Below are 24,501 nucleotides of genomic sequence, written 5' to 3'. Positions count from 1 at the left end.
TTAGTTTCACAATTGCAAACAAGCTAAGCTGTCTGTACAGAAACCCCCTCCACAGGACCTTGCCGGGAAACCTGGAGGTGCTGAAAATATAAAGCTTTGGATTCTTGTTTCCGGCCACAGGGGTTGAGCTGGTAGATAGGCGCTGTGTCCAACCCTGCGAAAAGGATACCAACCCTGCATCCACAGGGCTCACAACCAAGACGGCAGGTAAACTCTTGGAAGTTTCCAGCGCAGCTCAGCTCAAGTCACCTTGGCCATGTGCCCTGATATCGCGACTTCCTGCTTTAAAAACTCCCATGCCTTCCATGGGTGATTACCCAAATTCCTTAGGTAGCTGCAAAAATGCCCTCACTTGTTCGCCCCTCCCTGTATCCCACCCTCTACACTGTGACTTTGCAGCTCCTGCCATCACGAGGTGGAGACCATTTTCCCACCCCTGGATTGGGTTGGTGGTGCAATGAGCTCTGGCCAGTAGATGTGGCAGAAATGATGGAGGGCCATCATTTCCTTACGTTTCAAGAGGCCTTGCACGCTTCCGCTTCCTCATCGAGCCCTGCCACCACGTGAACAGCCTGCCTCAGCTAGCCTAGTGGAGGACAAGAGCCCACCTGGAGAAGAGCCCAGGTGCCCCAACCAACGGCCAACCTACCCCCAGAAGCAGAGGCTGACCCATAGCTGACGGCAGAGGCAGCAACAAGTTCAGCCTAGGTCACAAAAACCGCCCAGCTGAGTCCAGCCTAACTCGCCACCTGCTGAGTCATGAGCTAATAAATGGCTGTCATTTTAAGCCACTCCATTTTGGAGTATGCGGCTAACAGACACGCATGTCCTACAAGGCAGGAGGAGAACTATTCCAGCCAAATACTTCATTTCTGTCTCCCTCCTTCACTATTGTAATCCCTCTGCCTAGACCACCCTTTCCCCTCCCTCATCCACCAGCCAAGTCTAACATGTCTATTTTTTAGGTCTTAGCTTACATATTACTTCCTTGGAGACCTCCCTGAGTCTCTAACATAAATTAGATCTATGTCTCCTACTCCCACAGAATGCTTTTTCCTTCGAGGACTGCGTCATAATTGGTAATTATATCTCTTATTATAATTATTATACGCTGTGGGGTTCCCTGTTCAATGCCCCCTTCCGCCAGTCTCCTGGATGCCCCATGAGGTCCTCTTGGTACCTGGCACCTAGTAGGCAATGCCTGGAACATCCCATGGGGCTCCGTTAATTGTCTGTTGAATGGCTGAATGACTTCCAAGTTAGATAACTGGGTATCTTTGATACTAGATTCTTAAAGAAAAGAGGCTTATTTGAAGGATCAAAGACAAAAGTGGTGCCACCTCCTGTTCCTCATTCCTGGCACCAGTTCAGGACTCTGGAAATGGACGGGACTTGATAAAAAAAAAAAGCAGAATTATTGTCTTTGCTGGGCTCTGAATCCTGTGGCACAGATGGCTAACTGTCCTCTATCTATCCCCGCTTTCTTCCTTTATACTCCCCCAGGGTTTGCACAGAGCACATGGCTCCTGGAATCTCACTTCTCAGCAAGCAGGTTTGGCCACGGGACTAAATTCTCACCAAGGAAATGTGAGTACAAGAGATACGTCAGCATCTTCACCACTTCCCTTACAAGGAAATGGCGGGTCCTCAACTTCCTGTCACCCTCCTCTGAGCTGGAACAAGGGTGGTGCTGGTGAGTCAGCTTTAATCCCGTGAATAACGGCCCAACCCCAGGGGATGGCAAAGCAATAAGACAGAGGAACCCAAGACTCTGGATGAGTTCATGGAACCAAGCTGCCCAGCCCACCCTGCACCACCCTGGACTGGAACACGGAAAAGAAATAAGTGTGAATCTTTATTTTCAGGCATTGTATGTTCCAGCAGCTCAGCCTGCCGTCGAACCCATACACCTCACCCAGTTTCCTGTTCCTGGGGGAGCCAGGGAAGGAAACTGAGTCTCAGAACCCCATCCAAACGGAATGGATATAGAACAGCAGCCCTCCCAGTGTTGGTCTGTCACCAGCTCTCAGAATCCTCCAATGTTCCTTCTCCACATGCCCCCACCTTGCTGCTGCCATCAGAACGTACAAATTCCCACTAATCCTTTTCTCTCTCCCATTACATTAGAAATGAGAGCCCCAGGTCCTCCAAGACGCACTTAGGAAAGTAGGACACATAATCACTTCTGGCGTAACCCTTTATCTTGTGGAGGCTGATGGATTTTAACTAATGGTAAGAATTAAAACAGTCTAATCACCAACTCATGACAATGCACGCAAAAATTATTTTCACTCATTATACCTTTTAAATTAAAACTTAATGTCATAACCTAATTCAGTATTCACAAAACTCCTTACGCAGGTGGACACCGGCTCTTGTGAACTTGTACCCCCAAAAATCTGGGGGTTTTGCATAAAGTAGCCCTCCTCCACGTGCCGGAGATCACGTTAAAGTATTATATTTTACCTTTAAAATTCCAGTGTGAGTTGTTTCATATGAAATAATGTTTTCTTTTGCTTGCCATCATTTTTTAGCAATTGAAAACATGTTCAACCTCACTCATACTAAAAATAAAAGCAAATTAAAACTATGATGACATCATATTTCTCTCCTATACAATTAGGAACATTTTTCAATGTGATCATACATTCTGTTGAGGAAGGTAGGAAGAACGTTCTCGCCTCCCTGCCTGACGGGAGTGCAAACTGGTACAGCCCTAGGAAGACAGGGTGGTTAGAAGGTGCAGCTCAAGAGTTGAAATGCAAAATTGAAACTGACCCACAATGTGACCTCTGGGAATTTATTCTCCAGATATTCTCGCACATGCGCACACAGACGTGGGCAAGCAAGCACTAACTGTGAGAGCCAGAGACTGGAAGCAACCTCAGTATATCGATCATTATCGTAGGAGACGAGACCTGAGATGCAGGCGGCGGGTACGTGTTGGGTGGGCTCTCTGAGAAGCAGATGCCGACACAGAGTGCAAAAGGTATATTGGGGAGTAGCAGCTATAACAGAAAAGGAGACGAAGTGGGATTGGGCGGGGGGGATGCCAGTAGAGGCCAATTTAGACCAGCCCGGAGGGAGGCGAAGGGTGCCTGTCAGAGAAAAAGTCAGTCATGGGCAGGGGGCTGCCCGAGAAGAGCATGACCCCAACTAGACAGTGGAGGGGGACCCTGATATATCGACAGATTCATGCTGTCAGCCGCCCCATTCTTCACAGCTGGGCAGCAAACCCTTTATAGAGGAGGATCTGAGCCGCTCATCCCCAGGTCTGGTACAAGCGCGATCCACAGAATAAAGGAGAAAGAGAGAACTCGGTATTTCCTAGGACGGAACAATCTCCAGGATATACTGTTATGTAAAAAAAAAAAAAAAAGGACGTACAAAAGACAACATGGTGTTTGGGAACTAGGTAGAGAGACGATGTTTGCACAACACGAATGCACAAAATGCTGCTGAATTGTACACTTTAAAGTAGTTAATTTTGGCACGTGAAGTTCGCCTCAATTTTTTTTTTAAGGAACACAGCAGGCTCCCATGATGTTAATAAAGAATGAAATGCATTTGTGTGCACGCACGCGCAGATGGGTGTGGAAAATCTCTGGAAGGAACCACAAAACCCCAGGGCTGGGGTAGCCACGAGAAGAGACTTAATTTTCACCGAACGCCCTTGGTACCATTTACATTTTTACCATGGGCATATCACTACATCCCCTCTACAAAGAACGTTTTTAAAGTTGTTTCATTGTTCTGATGAGTGAATACATCACTTGCCCTCAGGAAAAACAAATGAAAATCTCCCCGCAAGATTATTATGAGCCAGACAACTGTTACATTGATCTTTCAATTCCTGAAAACTCAGCCTCGGTCGAGGGTGCTGGGCATCCCACATCAGGCCGGTTCTGCCTCCTCCCCCAGGGCCGGAGTCCTTAGGAGCGGACAGTAAACTTCTGGAACCACATGGAAAATATTGGTACTTGCCAGAAGAAAAGAAGAATCGTATCTTCCTGGAAATTCCTTACCAGCTGTCATACCCTGCAACCTTGAGCAAATCAGCTTGCCTTCCTTCACGGACCTTATTATTGTAATGATGATAAAATGGCCAAAGTACTAATGTTTCCCCTTTTATCAAAGTGAAACGGACTGGCTGTCCCCGGGTCTCTCCACCCACTGCTCAAGACGCCTTCTGAACCCATCCAATGGGACTATTCAATAATGGCACCTTTTTCAACTTGGCTGCCTCTTTTTGACCCAAAATAATTTCCACCATTTCTACAGCTCCAGCCTCCACCAGGTTTTCTACTCTTACATGTACCTTTCATGGTGATTCTAAACTGACCTCGAACGAAGAGACAAACCATTTTTTATCTGTTTGTATTTTTCAGTGTACAGCTCCAAGCCAACCCCTTCTGAGTTGCCAAAAACACGAGCGCGTGGTCTCCAAAGTCACACAAGTGGTTTGTCAATATCTCTGCCAGCATGTGTTTCAGGCAATCCATGCTCAGACTTTTCTCGATGGAGAGACATATGGTTTGGGCCCATTTTAGCAACTCCCTAAGAAAACCCATTATAAAAATAAGCGTCTAAGAATAGCTTATGCTTTTCAGATTGACACCACCACTCACAACTCAACTGCTAGTTGTGGCTGGCAGTGCACTCGGCATCTTTGTGGTCAAGTTCACTGCGGCAAACTCAGACGCAAGGCCACGCCACCGCTCAGGGACCTCGGGTGGTGTGGACATCCGTTCATTCCATGTTACACGTCACTGCCTCCAAGTTTTTGCTTCAAACTCTTATATCTTCTAGGTGAAGGTACAACTTGACACGTACTGCTTTTTAAGAAAGTAAATGAAAAATGATACTAAAATCTCAAACGCCAGGAATCGTCAGCAATCCTATCATTTGTTCATTCATTCATTCAACAAATACTTATTGGGTTCCCGTTCACATGCCAGACACTGTGTGGGGCCCGGGAAATACCGTGGTGAGGAATAAAATCAAGCCTAACCACATGGAGCTTCCGATCTAACAGGCAGATACAGATGTTAAAGGAATCATTGAGCAAACACCTAATTATGTGCAGGGAAAGTGTGCTGAAGGCAAATTTGCTGCCGTCAGTGAGCATGGGAGGCCTCCTTTAATTTGGGGAGTTAGAGAAGTGACGTGTAAGGCGAGGCCTTGCCTTAGTTGTTCAGGCTGCTGTCGCAGAACACTGGAGACTGAGCAGCTTACAAATAATAGAAACGTATCTCTCACAGTTCTGGGAGGCTGGAAGCCCAAGGTCAGGGTGCCAGCAAGGCTGGATTCTGAGGAGGATCCTTTTCTAGCTGACAGACTGTCCATTTCTCGCTGTGTCCTTCATGGCAAAGCAGGGAGAGAAACCAGGCTGTCTCCTGACCCTGAAAAGGGCACTAATCCCCTCGTGAGGGCCCCACCCTCGTGACATCATCTAATTCTAAGCTCCTCCCCAGGCTCCACCTCCTAATACCATCACATGGCAGGGGAGGGGCTTGACATACGAATTTGGGGGGAAAACAGACTCAGTGCACAACAGACATGAGAGAGAAATAATTTCGCTGGTGCACAGTAGACGGAAAGGTGTTCTCCGTGGAAGGAACACCACATGTGAAGACCACGGAGAAGGGAAGGGAGCGCACAGGGAAATGAAGACAGGTCAGCATGAGCACGACTGAGGGTGGTGAGGAACATGTGGCCGTGCCGGGCTTTGTCGGCCACGATAAGGGTTTGGGGTTTTACGGTAAAAGCAAGGAATCCTGTGAAGGTTGTAGTGAAGAGAAGCGCTTTAGTAGATACGCCTTTTTTTGAGGTTCCTCTGGTGTCTGTTGAGAGAACAGACGAGGCAGAAGAAAAAAGAGGGAGTGAGGGGATCAGCTGCTGCCATACACAGGTGACACATGATGGTAGAGTGATGGCAGAGGAGATGGAAAGAAGGCCGTGAGTGAATGAGAGGTATGTTTTGAAGGTGAACTAGAAAATACTGGAAAGAGAGTGTTCAGAGCAGAGGAATGAGAGGGGGAGTGTCAGGAACGTCCATGGACGTTCACATCCCCAGGCTCTGACCACCTCCCACATCTCATCTGCCTCAGTTTCCTCCTCTGTGAATAACGAATACTCCTTCCCTTTCCAGGTTGCTGTGCTCACTGAAGGAAACAATGCATGCAAAGCATCATGGGCAATGCTCAAAAATGGCCCTCTGACAATTACTCTCTCTTGGTCGCATACCCTTCAGGTGGGCTAGCTTTTGTCCTCTGTTGGCCAGTCCCTTCACTTCCACCCAAACTTCCTCTCTCTTCCTTTTGGGCAACACTGAGGTTACCCCTCCTTGGACCATAAGTCCCCCAGTCATCAACTTTCATATCCAGAGCAGTTTCTTCTACAAAGCTGAGCCAAGAGCTGGCTTCTCTTCTACCATTGGCAGGTCCTTTAAATATAGTCTACGGAACAACAGGCCCTCATCTTTTATTATTGTTTGATGGCAATGGGGTCCACCAGACATGGTTTCCCTGGTGCTCATCATGGTTGCCGGTGCATCTGGTGACACAAATGAAGAATAAAATAGGCTCCCACAAGGTATGCCGAATCTGCTCAGTGCCCACCCTCCTGGTTCTAAAGGAAAAGTCGCCATGACGAGGACTCACCCGGACCCCCTCACCACAAGGGCGTGTCATCACAGAAATGTCTAAAGTCTAAATTGTTGGCTTGTTCTCAGAGAGAATCGCAACTTCTGGGGCCAGCGACTCCAAGGGTGGTAGTAGCTGCTTCTGGAAAATGCCCCCGTTAAACCAATTAAGGAATTCGTAAATAAATAAAGCATAAAAATCAGTTGCAATAGTGTTACACCTCCCACATCCATTTCCTGTAGTTTTGACACTGTGATGGGTTATGTAACCATCCTCGGGGGAAGCTGGGTGATGGGCATACGGAAAATCTGTCACTCTTGCCTATCTTAACACTCTTTCAAAATTCGGGGTCATAACTTGAAAGATCAGATGCAACTTCAAAAATTAATTATGACAATCCAGGTGGAAACACTCTGTGATTGCACATCGACATGCTTTGAGGAGGAACAAAATGCTTCACAATTTATCGAAGCTGCAAGAGCAAAATGCAAGTCATATGAAGAGCCAGGCAGACAGCACGTCATAAAAATACCTCCGTTGACAGTCTGAGTTGCAAGCCAATTATCCCAGAGGGCTGAGTGGCAGCTGGTCCCCAGCTTTTGTGGCAAGATTATCTCCTCTCCTGGGCCCTGCACGCCTTCCTCAGCCTAAATCCTAAAAAGGTCTCTGTGCCAAAAGGCTAACCACGCCTTTATTCTCCCGTAACCCTTGGCACAAATGTCCTCCGATAGACCTGGTAAGCCCATGTGCAGAACTGAGCATAACACAGCAGCTAACATTGACCGGAAACTTCTAAGCCCTTTGCATCCATCATTCTCATTTAATTCTCATCACATGACCAAGAGTTAGATAAAAGAATCCACGGTTAAGCCAGCAATCCCGAACCCGTGACTCCACCACGTGGTTTCCTGTTCCCATGGCAATTGGGAACAAGTGGGGGCCAGTCTCCCCACCCCACCTTCATCTCTAACCCTTCTGGAAACTTCTGCCCGTCCTTCTCTGAGGTCAAAGAATTTATAAGTGAAAAAAAACACCCCATCTTTCTGAGGTGTGGAGGGAGGGGAACAGTCACTCCTCCCTTCAACTGAGAGTGTGAAAAATAAACTTAACCAAACCCGAGATAAATTTTTAAATGCCTCTGGAAAGATCTGTAAATCAAACAGCATGGGTTCATGTCTCTGCTCTTCAAAAGGATCATGTATGCACCCAAAGTTCAAGCAAAGAAATCCATTAAACAAACAAACCCGAAATCATAAAACCCAGACTTAGCAGTTTATTCCTGCACTCTAATGAAGGGCCAATTTGGAATACCCTTTTCGTCCTCAAAGAGCCTGAAGGTTCTTATCTTTGCTATCTGTCTGTACTGTTAGCAGAAATATTACATCTTTGAAAAGAAGGAAAACATTATTCCCGGAGCTAAAACAGAAAAGGCTCTGAACTATTTAGGGCTAAATTAACTCAGAGTTACCAATAAGCCACAAAGAATACAAGAGACTATTTCAAACCAGGCAGAGCCCTCTTACGCATGTTCAAGTGTTAATTTCCAAATCGGCCTTAGAATATACACAAATACATTCAAATTCAGCTTAAGTGTCACACCAGCCCTCAACCAATCAGTTAAACAACTGAATTCTTTCTCTAAGGAAGGAACCAGGTTGTCAGATAGGCAAAGCTCAAGGGAAGCTTCCACACCTGATTCAGGTAGATGTTACCTGTCCCACGTGACCTCTTTCACCAGGAAGTCAGTCCTCAAAATTGATACACTTTTACCTGAACAGCGTGTAAATTTTCAAGTGCTTCTCTTGGCTGAGTGGCTGAGTTCTGTAATGAACAGGTAGCCTCAGGTCCTCCAAGCACAGGTGAGCTGTGTGTGCAGGGCACGAAGGTACCTGGCCAAGGTGATGAGTGGGGACAGAAAGCCAGTCCTCGCTCTGATCACAAATTAAGCCATCTGGCCTAGTCTGGAGGGCTTCATCCTAGAGGAAGGGGTGTCTTTTGGCCATTAGTCCCCCCTGTGCAGAGGAGGCACTTCTTACCTGGCACCTGGCACCTCTTGTAATTCACCTGCAGGGACCAGAGGTGCCAGGCATGGCCCTGGACATCCCCCACCTGCAGCTGCCTCCTGACGGTGACCTGCAAACCCTGTGAGGCAGTACCAGGCTTTGGTCTGTGCCCTCGTCAGGCCCAGCCCTTCCCTGCTGCTCTGTCTCAGGTTTCACCTTGTTTTCAGGTTTCACCTTGTTTTCAACTTTCACGTGCCAGTTCCATAGACCGCAAGTCCAAGACCTGTTCTGATTCTTACTTTGCTTAGAAATGAAAGTTTCCAAGAATACGTGACCCTTGAGGTATACAGATGGCTGCATAAGGCGCGTCAACACAATTTCAGAGCTGAAGAAAATGTGGCGTTACAGATACACACACAACGTAGTCTGGTGCCCGGGTGGACGCCCAGACTCGGGACCAGTAAATTTAAAAGTAAGTTTCTATCTCACAGTATCACGTGAAAATGGCTGGACAGTTTCACCGAGGTCAGAGGGTACGTTTGCGGTGGGTTCGATTTAAAATACAGGGCACGTGGCCCGTGGGGAATTCACCATGGGGGCTGCTGGAGAATCTCAAGAGACAGACTGCTAGTTACTGGAGCTTTCTGAGACACACACCATACACATCAAGATGCCATCATCAGAGAAAACCAGCAGTCTCTTCCAAAGAAGCCCCATCCATTGTATTGACCGGACGGCCACTCTTTTTCTTTTTTCTCTTCTGTAAAATGCTTTTTCCAGCTTTACGACGGCACGGATGACAAATTAAAATTGTCTGCATTTAAGGTACACAACGTGATGTTTTGATATGTGTATACGTTGTGAAATGGTGACCACAATCAAGCTAATTAACATATCCAGCTCCTCGTATCGTCTTGGGTGTGTGTGTGTGTGTGTGGTGAAAACACAATCTACTCTTTCAGCAAATCTCACATCTATAAAACAGTATTATTAATTATAGTCCCCATGCTATCCATTACATCACCAGGGCTCTGTCATCGAGCATAACTGAAGCTCTGTACCTTCTGAATGTCACCTCCCCTGTCCCCACTCAGCCCCTGGTAGACACTGTTCTACTCTCTGGTTCGACAGGTTCAACTGTTTTCGAGTCCACGTACAAGTGACATCAGACAGGATCTGTCCTTCTGTGTCTGGCTTATTTCACTCAGCTAATGGGCTCCACGTTCACCCATGGTTACAAATGACAGGACTTCCTTCTTTTAAAAAATTGTATAAAATTCTGTTGTGTGTGATTAATACCACATCTTCTCTATCCCTTCATCCGTTCATGGACACTTAGCTTGTTCCCGTGTCTTGGCCACTGTGACTAATGCTGCAGTGAACACGGGGGTGCAGAGAGCGCTGAGATGGTGGTTTCATTTCCTTCAGATAAATACCCAGAAGTGGGATCACTGGGTCACATGGGAGTTCTAGTTTTAATTTTTTTGAGGAAACTCCGTCCTGTTTTCCATAGTGGCTGCATCCATTTCAGTTCCCACCAACAGTGCACTTTCTCCACATGCATACCAGTGTTTGTCACCTCTTATTGTTTGGTAACAGCCATCCTGACAGGTGTGAGGTGGCACCTCATTGCAGGTTTGCTGTGCATTTCCCCGATGATTAGTGGTGTTGAGCACCTTTGCATGTACCTGTTGGCCGCCTACGTGTCTTCTGAGAAACGTCTATTCGGGTCCTTGAAACAGCCACCCCTTCACGGCACGTACTCACTTGGGATTTTGCTGCTTCTCACATGGGCAACTCTGTATATTCTGGGAGAAGGCCAGCGAAGGTTCACTTATTAAATGATGTTTAATGATTCCTCAGGCAGTTGCCTGAGAGGTTGAGTGAAAAATAGGGGGGGGAACTGTACAAATAAGGCAAGGTTTGCCTTTATTTGTATGTTACCCTCATGGGTCTACAATTTAAAAAGAATACTTTCATCTAGTTGGCAATTTGGGTGGCATTTTCCTGCACTATTTGCGGGATGCTGGCATCTCCTTACTGGCTACTATTTTCCTATGCCACATACAATGACTTCTTGAACACGTGGTAGCCATGCCTTCATTCAACAAACGTTATTGAGCACCTGCTATGGGCCAGACACCGTTCTGGGTACCGAGGACAGAGCAGTAAACAAAACAGACAGAAATCCTTGCCCCTCGAGCTTACACTCTGGGGTGCGGATCGGGGGACAGGCAATAAACCGAAATACAAGTAAACTGTGTAAGAGGTCAGATGTGCTACAGAGAAAAACGAAGCAGGGAAGAAAGAACTGAAAATGTCAGAAACGTGTTTTCAGATCAGGTGGTCAGAAAGGTGACCAAGAGATGGCACTGCAGCCAAAGGCTAAGTGAGGTGACTGAGCCGTGAGGGAAAGAGGTGTAAGCGACTTGCAGGCGGAGAGAGGAGGAGGTACAAAGGCCTGAGACAGCAAGTCTGGGGTCTCGGAGGGCCCGGGAGGCAGGAGGGAAACAGACACGGGGGGGCCAGGGGACAGTGGTGGACCGTGCAGGTGATTTTAAGCACTTTAGTTTTGACTCTCACGTGGCAAACCACGGGCAGGTTTTGAGCCCAGGGACGTCCCTTTTTCCATATGTCCCTGAGGCAACAGACTTCTTTGGCCCTGTCACCATCTCTGCCTTTGGAAAGGCTGTGATGTGTCACTGGATGTGAGAACTGTTTACTCTTCACTGTGCAGTTGCCAAACTCAATTTATTCTTACTCAAGCCTGGATAGGCCCTGGCTAATCCAGCGTCTCTCCAGAATCCGAGTTTGTCACACACGGCTTCTTTTTCTAATAGCTGTAATCGAGGCATAATTCACATACCAGACAATTTACCCGTTTAAAGTGCACAAGTCAATGGTTTTTTTTAGGCTACCCACAGTCATGCAACCATCACCACAATCAATTTTGCAGCCTCGTCACCACCCCAAAAGAACCCCTGTACCCCTCAGCAGTTACTCCTCATTCCTCCTCCCCCCCCAGATCCTGGCAACCATGAGTTTCTGTCTCTATGGATTCCAGACATTTAAAATAAGTGAAATCATACAGCTGATGGGCTTTTGTGACTGGCTTTTCACTTAACAGAATGTTTTCAGGGTTTATACGTGTTGTCACGTGCACCTGCGCTTTCTTCCATCATATGGATGGATCATGTGTTGTCTGTCCGTTGATCAGATGATGGACATTTGGGATGTTTCCACCTTTGGACCATTATGAATAATGCTCGGACTTATGTTTTTTTTTTAAGGATCATTCTGGTCATTGTGTTGAAAATAGACCCTCGAGGGGCAAGCCTAGGGCAGGGAGAACAGCCAGGAAGCTGTTGCCAGGACCCAGGGGAGAGTTCTTGGTGGTTCACACATCCGCGTAGGCACAGAAGGCAGAGACGGCCGCCTCTGGTTCTGCTGGACACCTGGACGAGTCTGTCAACGTGACTGGGAGGAGCCGCCAGAGAGAACTAGAATCTCTGCGAAACGGACAGGGTTTCAGAGACCAGACGGGGTTCCTCGGGCCGATCCCCGGGGAAAGGACAGCGCCTCCCTCCACATGCCATCAGCATAGGGCTAGCCTGGCTCTTCAAAGGCCAGTGCGGTCTTCACCTGCTGGCGAGTTCCAGCTCTCCCCAAGGCCCAGCGAGGCCCCTGTCCCCTTCTGAAACGACCAGTAATGGGGCGGGGGAGCAGAGGGCTGTGAGATGACCCCACGGTGCTGGCTGAGAGTGCCGGAGTGCTGGACGTCGTGGACGGACGTGTGGGGAGGACGCTCGCTCCGCGACTTTGCACACATCACACCTGGACACCACACCTGGCACTTCCGCTGTGCTGACCCTGTTACTACACACAGGTGTTATGAGGAGCAATACAGATGTTTTCAAAGGCCGTCAGGAGGCAAGGATGGGAAAAGAACTTTGAAGGACAAAATATACCTAATATTTAAGCTGCCTCCCATGACAGCAGAGCCAGGTAAACGTACGTACACATGTGTGCACGTGTGTGCACACACACACATGTAAATACACCAAGACCCTCCCTCCTTGACAGAAAAGCCCACCCCCAGCAGCTGTGGTGAAACCTGGGGACCAGGACGAGAGAGAATCATTTAATGCTAAGTCCATCTGGATGGTAGAGTGACATCGCAGGAAGACTTCCAGCCCCCGTCACGCGAGGCTCCATGTCTGGAATGGGCCTGAAGGTGCGGGCTCTGCAAACGGGTCTACCTGCGGTCACACTCAAAATAACCAGCATGGCACAGGTCTTGACCAATCAGTACCATGGCCAGCGGCCTGTCGCCTGCATGTAAGTGACCGTGCTGTCTGCAGCCACGTGGGGGAACGGAGAAGAGGGAGGCTGGGAACCTGACAGCAGCTTGGCATTGAAAGGTGAAGGACAGCTGTACCTGCCAGTGTGACCTGCTGCTTTCCTGCACACAAAGGACCACACATTTCAACTGGGGACCCCGGGGGTCCCGCAGGCATAAGCTAGATTTGTCTTCCTGCCTGAGGCAATCGCCAATTATGTGTGCTGTGAGGCGAGCTGGCCTCCCACCAGAAGAGGAGGTGAAGAGATTATAGAATCTCTCTCTGGTCTAACTTGCAAGAGAAGCTCAAGGACACCCACCATCCAGGCAGGTCCACAGTGCGAGGGAAAAAGTCAGGATTCAAATCCTACTATGTGAGAGGCCTCTGACACGGGTTCCTTCGCCCCCTCGGGCTCAGTCCCATCTGGAAAAATGGGAGTCAGGCATCGTAACAGCATGCACCTGGCAGGGTGGTGATGACCGTGACAGGAGAAGGACACAGCTGCCGCTGGCAGCAGTTGGCCCTTCGACACAGGAACTGAGGCCATCATCCGAGATGGGAAGAACGATTCAGGAGTCCAACCAAAAAACAGATGATGGGATGGGAACACAAGACACAAAACCGCACGCCGTTGGCAGCGTGCGGTCGGATGCAAAGGAGAGCCGTTGCTGTCGGTGTTGTTTGTCCGGGACAACCCGAGGCCGGCAGAAAGGGAACACTGAGAGCGATCCAAAGCCTCTGTGATCAGAATATGCAGACACTCATCCGTCTAGCACGTCCCTCTCCACGCGCCAGGACGGGCCCAGCTACATGGGGGCTGGTGGGGCTGGTAACAAACAAGATACAGGACCGGAGCTTCACAAGCGCCACCTCGCCGCCAAGGAGAGAAAACCAACTCAGAGCCCAAAGAACACCTGAGGGCCATACCTTCCACACACCAGTCTTTGCATGTCCCATCACCCCCACACATGACCTCTGAAAGTACGCCAGTCTCTCCAACACCTCCCCAGGCTGCCCTTTTCCATCCACCCACCTCATAGGGAACCCTGCAGAGTCTGGGAAACTCACGCAGGCTTTCTTCTGATCTCCAGATGAGATGTCTACCGTGGAAGTGTGCCCAGGAAGAGAAGGCAGGATGTGCCGGTGGCAGAGTCCCCAGGATGCCTAACTTGCCACCTAAAGGATGCCATGAGAAACATCTTTGCTGGCTGTCAGTGAGACGGTGTAAGGCCTGGGAGGTGGCCAAGCCCCAACGCTGTCCCCACCCTCCCTGAGCCCAAGGCCAAGAGTATCCGGCTGACTTCCAGAAGTCAGTCCCTCCAGCCTCCGACAGGACTGGCCACAGGGCTGAGAGTGCTGTGCCGTGCCAGAATCACATGGGGGACTGCTTACGCAATGTATTTTCTTTTATTTCGACCCATCCCCAAAGCCAAGAGCAAGTTAAATCAGGAAGAACCACCACCTCCACCAAAAAAAAAAAAAAAAACAGGCATCTTTGGAAAGCTTAACTGATAACTCCACAGCCACCCATTCGGCTGACGCCCAGGGAAATGAAAGGCATCTGGAAAATGTATTTAAAAATTGATTTAACGTTGCGCCATGTTAAATGTTTTAATTTCCAAGCAATGAAATGCCCACCAAAACATCCATTAGTCCCAGCGATCAGGCAGGAATATTGGCTTCTGTTGAGGGATGCATTTATTTCCGCTCTGCTAAATGTCTAAGAAGGAGAAACCCGATGTAGCCTCCAGCTCCGAAGAAGGAAAATTCAGGCTGAGTGGGAACCGTCAGGCCCTGGTGAAAGTGCCTTTGCCTGCACCCAGCTCTCTGGCCTCTGTCGCTGGAGAAAGGGCAGTGACTTGGAGGCAAGGTCCGTGTGCCGCCGACAGAAAACACCCCTCCCTTCCCTCCATACAGCTTCTGTCTCCAAGCTGGAAACCAAGAGAGGCTGCAGGGGGCCTCGGGCATCTCCCTGCTCGGGACACAAGCCAGCTTAAGAATGTGCGACATCGTTTTTAATAATCACTCTTCCTCTCGGCGCCTTTTCAGTTTCAAGGCCCCCGTCTCCCAGCCCTAGTGGAGGCTCTGGGTTGGGGCCTGTGGCCAGCTGCTCGGGCCCCAAGGGCAATGCACGCACGCCGCTCACCACGCGAGCTTGGGTACTAGGACCAGCAGAGGGCAGCCAAGCCAAAGACCCCGGGGGATGGAGGCTCCTAAAAGGAAACACAGAAAGAGTGCACGGGGTCTTGGCAGCCTGCACAGGTGAACGCCGCAAACCACAGTCCCTGGGTCTCCCTCTGGAACCACTTACTTGAACTTTGCTTTGCTGTCTCTTAAACGGGAATGATGACCCCAAAAAGGCAGTTGGGGTGGTGAGAATTAAATGAGACTATCTCAGCCGTCCTGGGCTGCCTTCATCAAAGGAGACATCTGGGGAGCTGGTTAGAAAATCCCGGGGTTCTCCCCGGTACCGTCCCCCGCAGACTCTGATTAAGCCCAGGAATCGGGATTTGTAAGCCTCATTCCCAGGTGATTCAGGAAATGAAGCAAGTTTAGGAAACAAGAGGTCTGGCCCACAAGAAGGGTTCAACCCCTGTCTGCCACTCGGGCCAGGGCGTGAAGAGAGAAGTGCATCCAGGATTGTGCCTGGCTGAGAACCTGCATGGACACGCTTTCACAGGGCCCTCCCCAGCTCCTGACACTGCTGGTTCAACACTGGGGCTTGGCAATATCCATCGAAATGACACACACACATGCCATCTGACTCAGCTATCCCACACCACGAGCTTACTCTGCAGACAGCTTGAACAGATGCAAAGTATACAGGGTCACTGGCTGCTGCGTTGTTTGTCACAGTAAAAAAATAAAAATAGACACAAGTGAACTGTCTACCTATAGACATCCATCTAGTTAAATAAAGTTACGGCATAGCCAGAAAACCAACACCTCATAGCTCCTAGGTACAGACAGGGAACTGTCCCCAAGGTATATTGTCAGGTGGAAAATGCGAGATGCAGGACAAAGCATGGAACGAGCTTTTGTCAGAGACAATCTAGAGATACGCATAGAGTTATCTCTGGACAGATATACAAGAGGCTGATAACAAGGGCTGGCTCTAGGGAAGGGAACGAGGTGACTAGGGGACAAAGAACAGAGGGAGACATCACAGATTTTGAACCTTGGGCATCATGTACTGTGTGTATTATGACACACCACGAAAAACACTGTAACACTGAACAATAATTTCTAACTGGATGAACATTATATTTCAATGGAAAGTTTTTAAAAATAATAATAGCACATCAAAGGGCATGGCTTTTGTCTGCACGTGCCACCTCGGACCACACGTGGCAGCAGAAATGGGGGAATTCCCAACTCACCATCCCAAGGGAAGTCAGGAAAAGGGAGAGTGCAGGTTTTAGTGCCAAGTTTTCTCAGCTCTCCGGGTATCTGCTCAAGGTGCTCCCTCTGCCTGAGACGCCCTCCATCTGGCCGAGTCCATCTCTTCCCCACCTCAGGCCGCAGCTCAGACATCACTGTCTTCAGGAAGTTTCCATGGCCATTCCCACCTCCCAAAGCCTCGGTCAGCTGCCCCTCCTGTGTGTCCCCGTCACAGCACCTGTCACACTGCTTCAAGGTTGCCTGGGTACCTCTATCTCCCCACCCCCCCCTCGCTCAATGAGGATGGAGGACACATCTGGCTTGTTCACAGCTGTCTCCCCACATCTTACCCGAAGATGGAGCTCACTGAACACGGCTCACAGAGAAGTGGGAGAGTGAGGGGGAAGGAGGAGTAAGAAAGGGAAGGAGGGAAGCGGGAGGGAAGCGGGAGGGAAGCCACACACCCCACGCCCCTCTCTTAGCTAAGCCTTAGTGACTGTCACCTCCCTCGCTTCTTTCCTGCCTTGGTCCTACAAGATATGAAACCATTTTGTTCATTTACCAGGGAGCCAGGCCTGCCGTGCTTACGTCTGGACTCCCAGCCCCTACTGCAGGCCTGGCACACAGTAGGTGCCCACTATATATTAGTTGGATTCATTAATTAATACTGGCAGACTGAGAAGGAGGGACCATCGAAATGAATATAGTCCTGAGAGACTCTGATTCAGTGGATTCTGGGTGGGGTCGGCAAAACTGCTCCCCGGAAACCGCAGCGCCCCGGTAACTTGCAAGTGCACCCGACTCATCTGAGAGTCATTTGCATACGTTTGGTAACGAATTCGGATTTTTCTCCCAGGGCAGCATCTCCAATCACTGTCAGAGACCCCACCCTGAATCTTAGGAATGTTCCCGCCCCGGGCCCAGCAGGGCGAACCAAGGGACAGGGATGAGGGCTCGGGCTAGGGGGCTGCCCTGCTCACCTGCCGGAGCACGGGAGGCGGGGGTCCGGGTGGGGCTGGCGCTCGGCGGCGTGTCCAGCCAGGAGCGAGTCTTGGCGCCATCTAGCGCCCGCTGGAGGCTCTGCAGCTGCAACACGCTGAGCTGCCGGCGCTGCGCCGTGGTCACCGCCGCGGCGTTCCCGGGGCCCAAGGCGGCGATCTGCTCCGGGGACAGCTCCTGCAGTGGAGAAAGGGGGCAGCGCCCTCAGGGGCGCCCCTCCGCGGGCTCCCCGAACCTCGGCCCATCCGCCCAGGGCCCGCAAAACTCTGCCATCCCCACGTACCGTATGTGCTGCCCTTTAGGATTTTGCCTTAAAATCAGATCCCTCTTTCACTACCAAGATCCATTTATTTTTTTAAATGGAAATTTCAAAAAATGGAAGACCAGAATGACTTGCCATCACTAATCATTAAAAATAAGCCAAAAGACATAAAAAAAACCCCTGCATTACAGAATTCTAGCTAGATTTTTGTAGGCCAACAGCATCTGAACCCCAGACCTTTAAAAACAAAAAAGAGGGGATTTAAAAAGTGTTCGAGGTGGTCCAGACATTTTAGCTCCCGGCGGAGACTTCCTCCTCGAAGTAATCGGTATCAAAGGAGAAGTGAAAAGGGAGTCATGGTCTCCTCACTGTGACTTACTGTTATTTAACGCTGTCCAAGGTACCTGCCACGGCTGCTCCCAGTCCCCGACCTGAGAACACGGGGGTGGGGGAGAAAGTACCCCCCTAAAGGTCTTGGCACCCCTGCATCTGTGTCCCAGCTCTGCCGAATACTCGCTGTGTGACCCTGGGCAACTTGGAGAGCCTGTCCGGGCTGCTGGACTAGATGCGGAATGGCACAGAGAACTCCTCTCCTGCACGCCATGGGGGTGGGTCCTGCCAGGGCTCAGAGGAGGAAGCCCGCGGGTCTATTAGAGATGTGCGCCCTGGACACCGGGGGTGGGAAGTTCTGCGCTGCAGCCTGTCTTTGACGGCCCGGAATGAGACGTTTTCTGACGTCACTTCCGGCTCAGAAGAACTTGGTGACTATTCCCAGTGGGTTTGGGATGACCGGATGGCAGGGTTCTGTTTCTGTGGAGGGGCCTCTATGTCACCCTCCTTGTTTTGTAAAGGCCCCAAAGATTCTGAGGAAGGGAGTCATGCTCCCTCGTTCCTTCCTCTTCTTGCTCCCCCTCTTCTTTCCTGTCTAGGGAGATGCGTTCCTGGAATCATGTTATTCCCTGCTTAGAACCCGTCCCTGCCCCCACCTCCAGGACACAGCTCTAGGTCCAGAGGGTGGTAACGAGACCTGCAAGTTCTGGGTCCTGCCCACCTCTCCAGCCACCTCGCCCAGCACTCTTCACGCCAGCAGAATGGCCACCGATGTGTGCAGCCGCCAGGAGACAGCACCTCTGCCATGCTCTTCCTTCTGCCTGGAACACTGTTCCTCCCTCTGCACCTGTCCTGCCAACCTGTCCTGTGAGACTCAGCGTCATCTCCTTCCTCAAGCATAGGCGCTCTTCTGGCTCACAGCTCACATCCCCCATTAACAATCTGCATTATAAAAATTAGCTCTTTTTCCAATGTTGCTGACTCACCACCCACAGGCCAGACTGAATCTCTAGGCGTGCTGCACTGTTTTAAAAAAATTCAAAGTGGTTGCCAACATTTAATAATCCGGAGACTTCACAGGGAAAATGAAGACTTCTGAATTCTTAAAAACAAAAAGAGGAAAATCCAGCCATCCTGGGCCCACCTTGTTACACTGCACTGACGTGCCCGAAACGAGCAGTAGCCCCCGTCTAGACAGGGCTCCCCGGTTCACGTTCATGCTGGGCCAGCCCACTGTACTCCGTCACCTTCCAAGCCCCTGAAGACACTGTTAGACCCCACCCCCAGGGCATGCCCAGGTGCCCCTCGCCTGCAGCCTACCACGACGTAGGTGGTCTATCAGAATTTCTGGAATGAACACCTAATTAAGGAAGCAGCCACAAACTGCACTCCAAATAAGACCAGGAGAAGGTGCCTAGCAACATGCCAGCATCCAGCACCATGCAGAGACCCCCAGACGGGCAGCTCTGGGGCCTCGAGGTCTATTTCTTTATCCCCCAAACAGCTATTGCGCAGCGCTGTGCTGGGAACTGTCCAGGGTGCTGACGTGGTTCAAGGTGAGCTGTCTTGAAATGAACCAGTGCTGTGGCATCGTGTGTGTGTGTGTGTGTGTGTTATCCAGCTGTGTGTGTGTGTGTGTGTGTTATCCAGCTGTGTGTGTGTGTGTGTGTGTGTGTGTGTGTGTGTGTGTTATCCAGCTGTGGTGGACAGAAGGTGTTCCCAACTTAACCCAGCAGGCAAGACCACTAGGGTCAGTCCCATCACAGAAGACTGTCCCCAGCAAACACTCCCCTAATCTTGCACACGGACAGAAAGCAAGGACCTCTCATTGAATACCCTGCCTCCCTAACTCCAGTTCATCCAGCTGCACCCTCTCAATTTTTTCCATAGTAGTACGTCACCTGTGCTTTTGTGACTTTCTGACTACTTTTCTTTAAATAAACTCGAATATTTTTACTGAAATTCATTTTTAAAGCAAATCTTATCCAGGTCCATAATCCCTCATCTGCAATCCTGAAGTCCAAAAAGAACTTCGAAAATGGAAAGTTTTTTCTAAAGTTTAAGACAAACTTATTTGCCAGCAAAACCTGACCTGAATTGATGTGAGGCCATTTACAAGCTCTATTTCAATTAGTGGGACTTGTCACTAATTTCTTAGAAATATTAATGTGTTTGCTTATAAGGTGCTTCCTCAGACACAGCAGAGCGTGTTAAATTCCATACTGGAGTCACAGAGGTGATCTTTCTAAAATCTAGAAAATTCTGAATTCTGCAATATCTCTATTCTCCAGGGTTTGGGATACGTGAATATTAAACCTGTCATACCATCATAAATGGGAAATCAGTACTACATGCTTTGAAGAGAAGTCACTCGTGAAAATAAATACAATTAAAACATCAACTAAAATGTTAAGAAAAAAACTTTTTAAAAAACCCTAAAATTCTCTTGTGGTACGTCCACTGTTGGCCTCCAGCTCTTCTCTGGCCCTGTCAGCAGAAGCCCAGTTGCAAAACCTAGAATCCAAGCCTGCCATCTGCTTCCCTGTGGGATTTAAAACGGGGCCAAGGTCCCATTCTCCTAAAGGAAGTGAGGACCTACTTTGAATATCTCATCAGGAAGACATCTGATTGCTGATGGCTGAAAATATGGCATCAAATCCTTGTCAAGCATTCGAAGCTCTTCCTTAGTTAATCCAGCTGGGGGAAAAAAAGAATCACAAGGGTTTAGTTCAAGCCAGTGGAGCTCTGCTTGTTTTATTAATGGTGTTGCATAATGTACGGGTCTGTGTGTTCCGGGCACGCACCGTTCCTTCCAAAAGGCCCTGAAAGTTGCACTGGGAATCAAGCTCCTTCATCAGCTCAGGAAAAAAAAAAAAAGTGGGTCACATTAGCCCTGATTGGTCTCCTACAATGAAATGTACTCCCGGAAGGTGCATTTTCAGATTGTGTATCAACCTATTTTGGAGCCAATTCAATCACATTCTAAACCACTTTGGTGTGCACAAAACCACCTAGAAATCTTGTTCAAAAAGCAGATTTGCAGACCCCACTTTCTGTAAGTGCATGTGCTGAAATCTGGGTCCTAATGTCTCTCTACAGAAGCTCACTACACATGGCTAAGGATTCTATTCATTCATTTATTTTTTTGTCCCCAGATTTAAGGTTGGAAAGGGAGAGAAAGGTGGGATCCAGGTGCCTCTTACCTGCAATGGTTCCAAGCTCTTGCAAGACAGAGCTGGACCACTGGGTGGGATCCCCAAACACAATTTCTGCTTTTCTCTTAAACTCGGCCAGGACATGGGTGTCGCACAGCAAGGTTCCAATTCTGGCCACTGCCACCCTAGTTAAGAGGGAAGGATACGGTGTGAGCCTGGGAGATTCTCCAGCCAAAAAAAAAAAAAAAAGGTGTGTGGAAGGTAGGTGGGCTTGGCATCAAGAAAGGATCCAGCGAACCCCGCTCCCCGTTTCAGCCCAGAAAGGGGTTCAAGCGTCAGGAAGCAGAGAGCATCTTGCTGAGGACATGATGTCAACCCATCAACCCATCCTTTGCCATCGTGCACACCAGTGCTTTGGTTACCTGAATTCTGAGATCTTTATAAGTGAGATTTCGGTGACGCTCATGGCACAGAGGGTCGCCCCAAGTCCTACTAAGTGGAAGCTCTTCAGATCCTGGATGCGATAGGCTGAATCCTCCAGGAATCCTTGCAGAATGGATTTAGCCTATGAAAGGAGGAAGCACAGGGGATGAACTCTCCAGGGATGACCAAGACCCGGAGGCCTGGGGCAGCCCTGAGCTACTGCAGCGGCCTCCTTCTGACTGAACCCCCAACTCCCTCCTCTGGACACACTCCCCGTTCCAAACCATCATAACCACTGCATCCAGACCAGCCTCCGACGGAGCTGCTTCTGCTGAGTCTGCGCCCTCATCTGTGGAGGGGTCTTGAGGCAGTGAGGTTCCTGTCGCCCTCACCAACACTAAAGGAACCGTGTCCTGGGTCTGCGTCTGCTGGCTTGTTTCCTTCGGTCACTCATGGCCGTCAGATAGCTTGGGCATTTAAGTTCGACTGCACCAGGATCGATCCAACCTTCTCCAGCATCTGTTTCCACAACTTTCTGACAAAACCTTGTACATTTCTGGCTTTGTGCCTTTGCTCAAATCAGTCCTTCCATCTGAAATGCCCTTCCGGCATTTCCAAACATCCTTTTATTTGGGGGGAAGAGGGGAGTTCAAGTCCAACATTACCGTCTTCATGAAGTCTCTTCCCTCACTAACTCAGTGAGAATGAGTTTTTCTCTCTCTAAGGTCCTACGGGAATAGCTTCGCCCTTCTCTCGTCATTACCAAGAGCAGTACATCAATCGCTTCGGTGCTAAAAACCATACAGGACCTCTTGAATGAGCGTTGATTTAAGGGGGCTGACATATAGGGTCCCTGAAGTTCCAGTGCAGTGCTCATTCATTGTCCGTGACTTTCCTGGAGCACATCCTGAATTCCAGGGGTGATATCATGGCCCAGGCCTGACCAGTCAGGTCATCTCTTAGTCTGGCTGCAGTGACTGTTCTGGATCACGCATGTGATCCACTCAAAACCTACCAGGACATTCCTCCAGGATTTTGGTTGGAACCTTTAGGAGAGATGAGCCTTCTCTGCTCTGGACTGGACCTCAGAAAGATAAACATCTGTATCTGCTAGAACTCACCACGTGGAAAGAGCCTGCTTCTGAACGAAGCCAACATAAAGGAAAGCAGGGTCGAACAATGGTGAGAGACAGACCCGACAATAGTATGGAAGCCCCTGGATCCAGCCATACCTGAACTCCACCCTTGACCTTTTCCAGTATGAGAGTCCATCAATTCCTTTCCTTGCTCAAGCGACTCTGAATTGAGATCGCTGCCCCTAGTGAGTAAATGAACCCTGATATGTTTGATGTACCTCTGTTGGACCTGAGGAGAGAACCAAGTCAGTCCACTGGAGATGAACTGTAGAGTAAAGCCTGAATCCCTCTGCACTCACGGGGCAGGTGTGAAAGATGACAAGAGGACAAGAACTCACAAGGTAAAGATGGGGAGAGACATCCAAGGACAAATATCTCCTGGAGGGGAGCGAGGGTCCCAGGGATCAGTGAACTTCCCGGCTCCCTCTAACACCAGTCCGTCCCCTTCGCACAATAAGGGTCATCACAGTGTTGAGGGAAAGTGCTGGCAGACTGAAATGTTGCAGCGGATTCCACTTGTCATGTGGCTGTTGCCTCCCCATCCCTCGGGTCTGTCTGAATGCTGCCTCTTCAGAGAAGACTGCCTGGATGCCCCCATCTCCTGCCCCCACGATTTCCATGAGCACGTCGTCCGTGTTCTGCTTATCACTTACCACGAATTTTAAAAATGTTTCACCTTGATCATTAACTCTTTTGCCTGGATCCCCAGAGACACACACCAGACCCGCCCTCGGTCACTCTTCTACCCCCAGCACCTGGCACACTGCCTGGCACACAGCAGAGCATCAGTAAGTACTTTAGGAGTGAACCCACGAACAGCTGAGCAAGGGATCTCCAGCAGCTGCAGGCGATATGTACCCCTTTGCGATGCCATCCGACTGCGGCCTTCACGGGAGGGACTGGCTTCAGGGAGATCCCCCAGGTGTCTGCAAATCAGACTGGTCAGTGCCTGCAGGAAGTTGCCCTCCATGATTACAAAGCTCACAGGTTTCATAGGGGAATTTCAGCCACACCACACGCAGACTTCAGTGTCTTAAACATCGACGACGACGATGAATTGGAATATGCATCCAAGTAATAGCTAATATTTATTGAATGTTTGCAGAGTGCCAGCACTTTATGTATGTCATCTCATCTGATCCTCACAACTACCCTATGAAGCATTAATATCATCCCTATGTCACAGATGATGAAACTGAGGCACAGAGAGGTTAAGGAACTATGCCAAGGTCACACAGCTGGTTAAAAAAAAAAAAATGGTTCTAGGATTAAAACCCAGGCAGTCTGAGTCCAGAGCCTGTAGTCCTCTTAGCCAGTGAAGATGTTTGGGGTGTGGAGAAAAGATGGAGATTCAAGTCAGCTTTTGACCTTTTTTTATTAAGTCTTCACAATCAGGTTTCCCTGGCTGGCTCGTGGCAATATGTGTTCCCCAACTATCAGGCATGCCCATTTTAAAATGAAAGTGCAAAAATACAATTCAAATCAAATTACTCTGAAGATGGAGTATTAAATTGTCCTTGCCACTGGAACCTGGAAAATGCAAGCTCAGCCTGCCAGGTGATGAGCCAAAATATATTTGCTTGAATGACTGGACCGGTGTATCTGTCATGATGCCAAGACAATTAACACTAACACTTTTAAGCAATATTAACCACTGGAAAATGAGTAGCTGTGAGATTTCAATCTCTCTGTTCATCCCACTGGCTTCTAGGATAGGTTCTTTCTCCTTATATTGGTTTTGCGGCTGAACTATCTGTTAATATAGTTCCAGCAGGTCTGAATATTAATATAGAAACATGCATTTAAGGGTTTGGTTGGGAGCTAAAGT

General features: G+C 49.2%; 1 protein-coding gene across 5 annotated transcripts in view; it reads right to left on the bottom strand.

Moving 5' to 3' along the window:
• The window catches only part of OTOA (otoancorin), a 69,928-nt gene that overhangs the window by 1,206 nt on the left and 44,221 nt on the right, over nucleotides 1-24,501 (bottom strand). The window contains exons 25-30 of one of the 5 annotated variants that reach the window (XM_033102047.1): nucleotides 21,537-21,679; nucleotides 21,163-21,299; nucleotides 20,559-20,656; nucleotides 17,349-17,544; nucleotides 14,056-14,163; nucleotides 11,827-13,725 (exon numbers count right to left, since the gene is read on the bottom strand). In XM_033102047.1, the coding sequence (XP_032957938.1) occupies nucleotides 13,340-13,725; nucleotides 14,056-14,163; nucleotides 17,349-17,544; nucleotides 20,559-20,656; nucleotides 21,163-21,299; nucleotides 21,537-21,679 (1,068 nt within the window). In that variant the 3' untranslated portion in view covers nucleotides 11,827-13,339. Of the gene's footprint in view, nucleotides 1-11,826; nucleotides 13,726-14,055; nucleotides 14,164-14,431; nucleotides 15,201-15,298; nucleotides 15,474-17,348; nucleotides 17,545-20,558; nucleotides 20,657-21,162; nucleotides 21,300-21,536; nucleotides 21,680-24,501 lie in introns of those variants that run through there. The other 4 variants (XR_004422573.1, XM_033102049.1, XM_033102050.1 and 1 more) reach the window with 4 other exon arrangements.

This window comes from Rhinolophus ferrumequinum (assembly GCF_004115265.2).
Source record: "Rhinolophus ferrumequinum isolate MPI-CBG mRhiFer1 chromosome 15 unlocalized genomic scaffold, mRhiFer1_v1.p scaffold_54_arrow_ctg1_1, whole genome shotgun sequence".
In the NCBI taxonomy this organism is placed as follows: domain Eukaryota; kingdom Metazoa; phylum Chordata; class Mammalia; order Chiroptera; family Rhinolophidae; genus Rhinolophus; species Rhinolophus ferrumequinum.
Note: the sequence above shows the minus strand (reverse complement) of the source record. Positions and strands in the feature narration are given on the sequence as shown.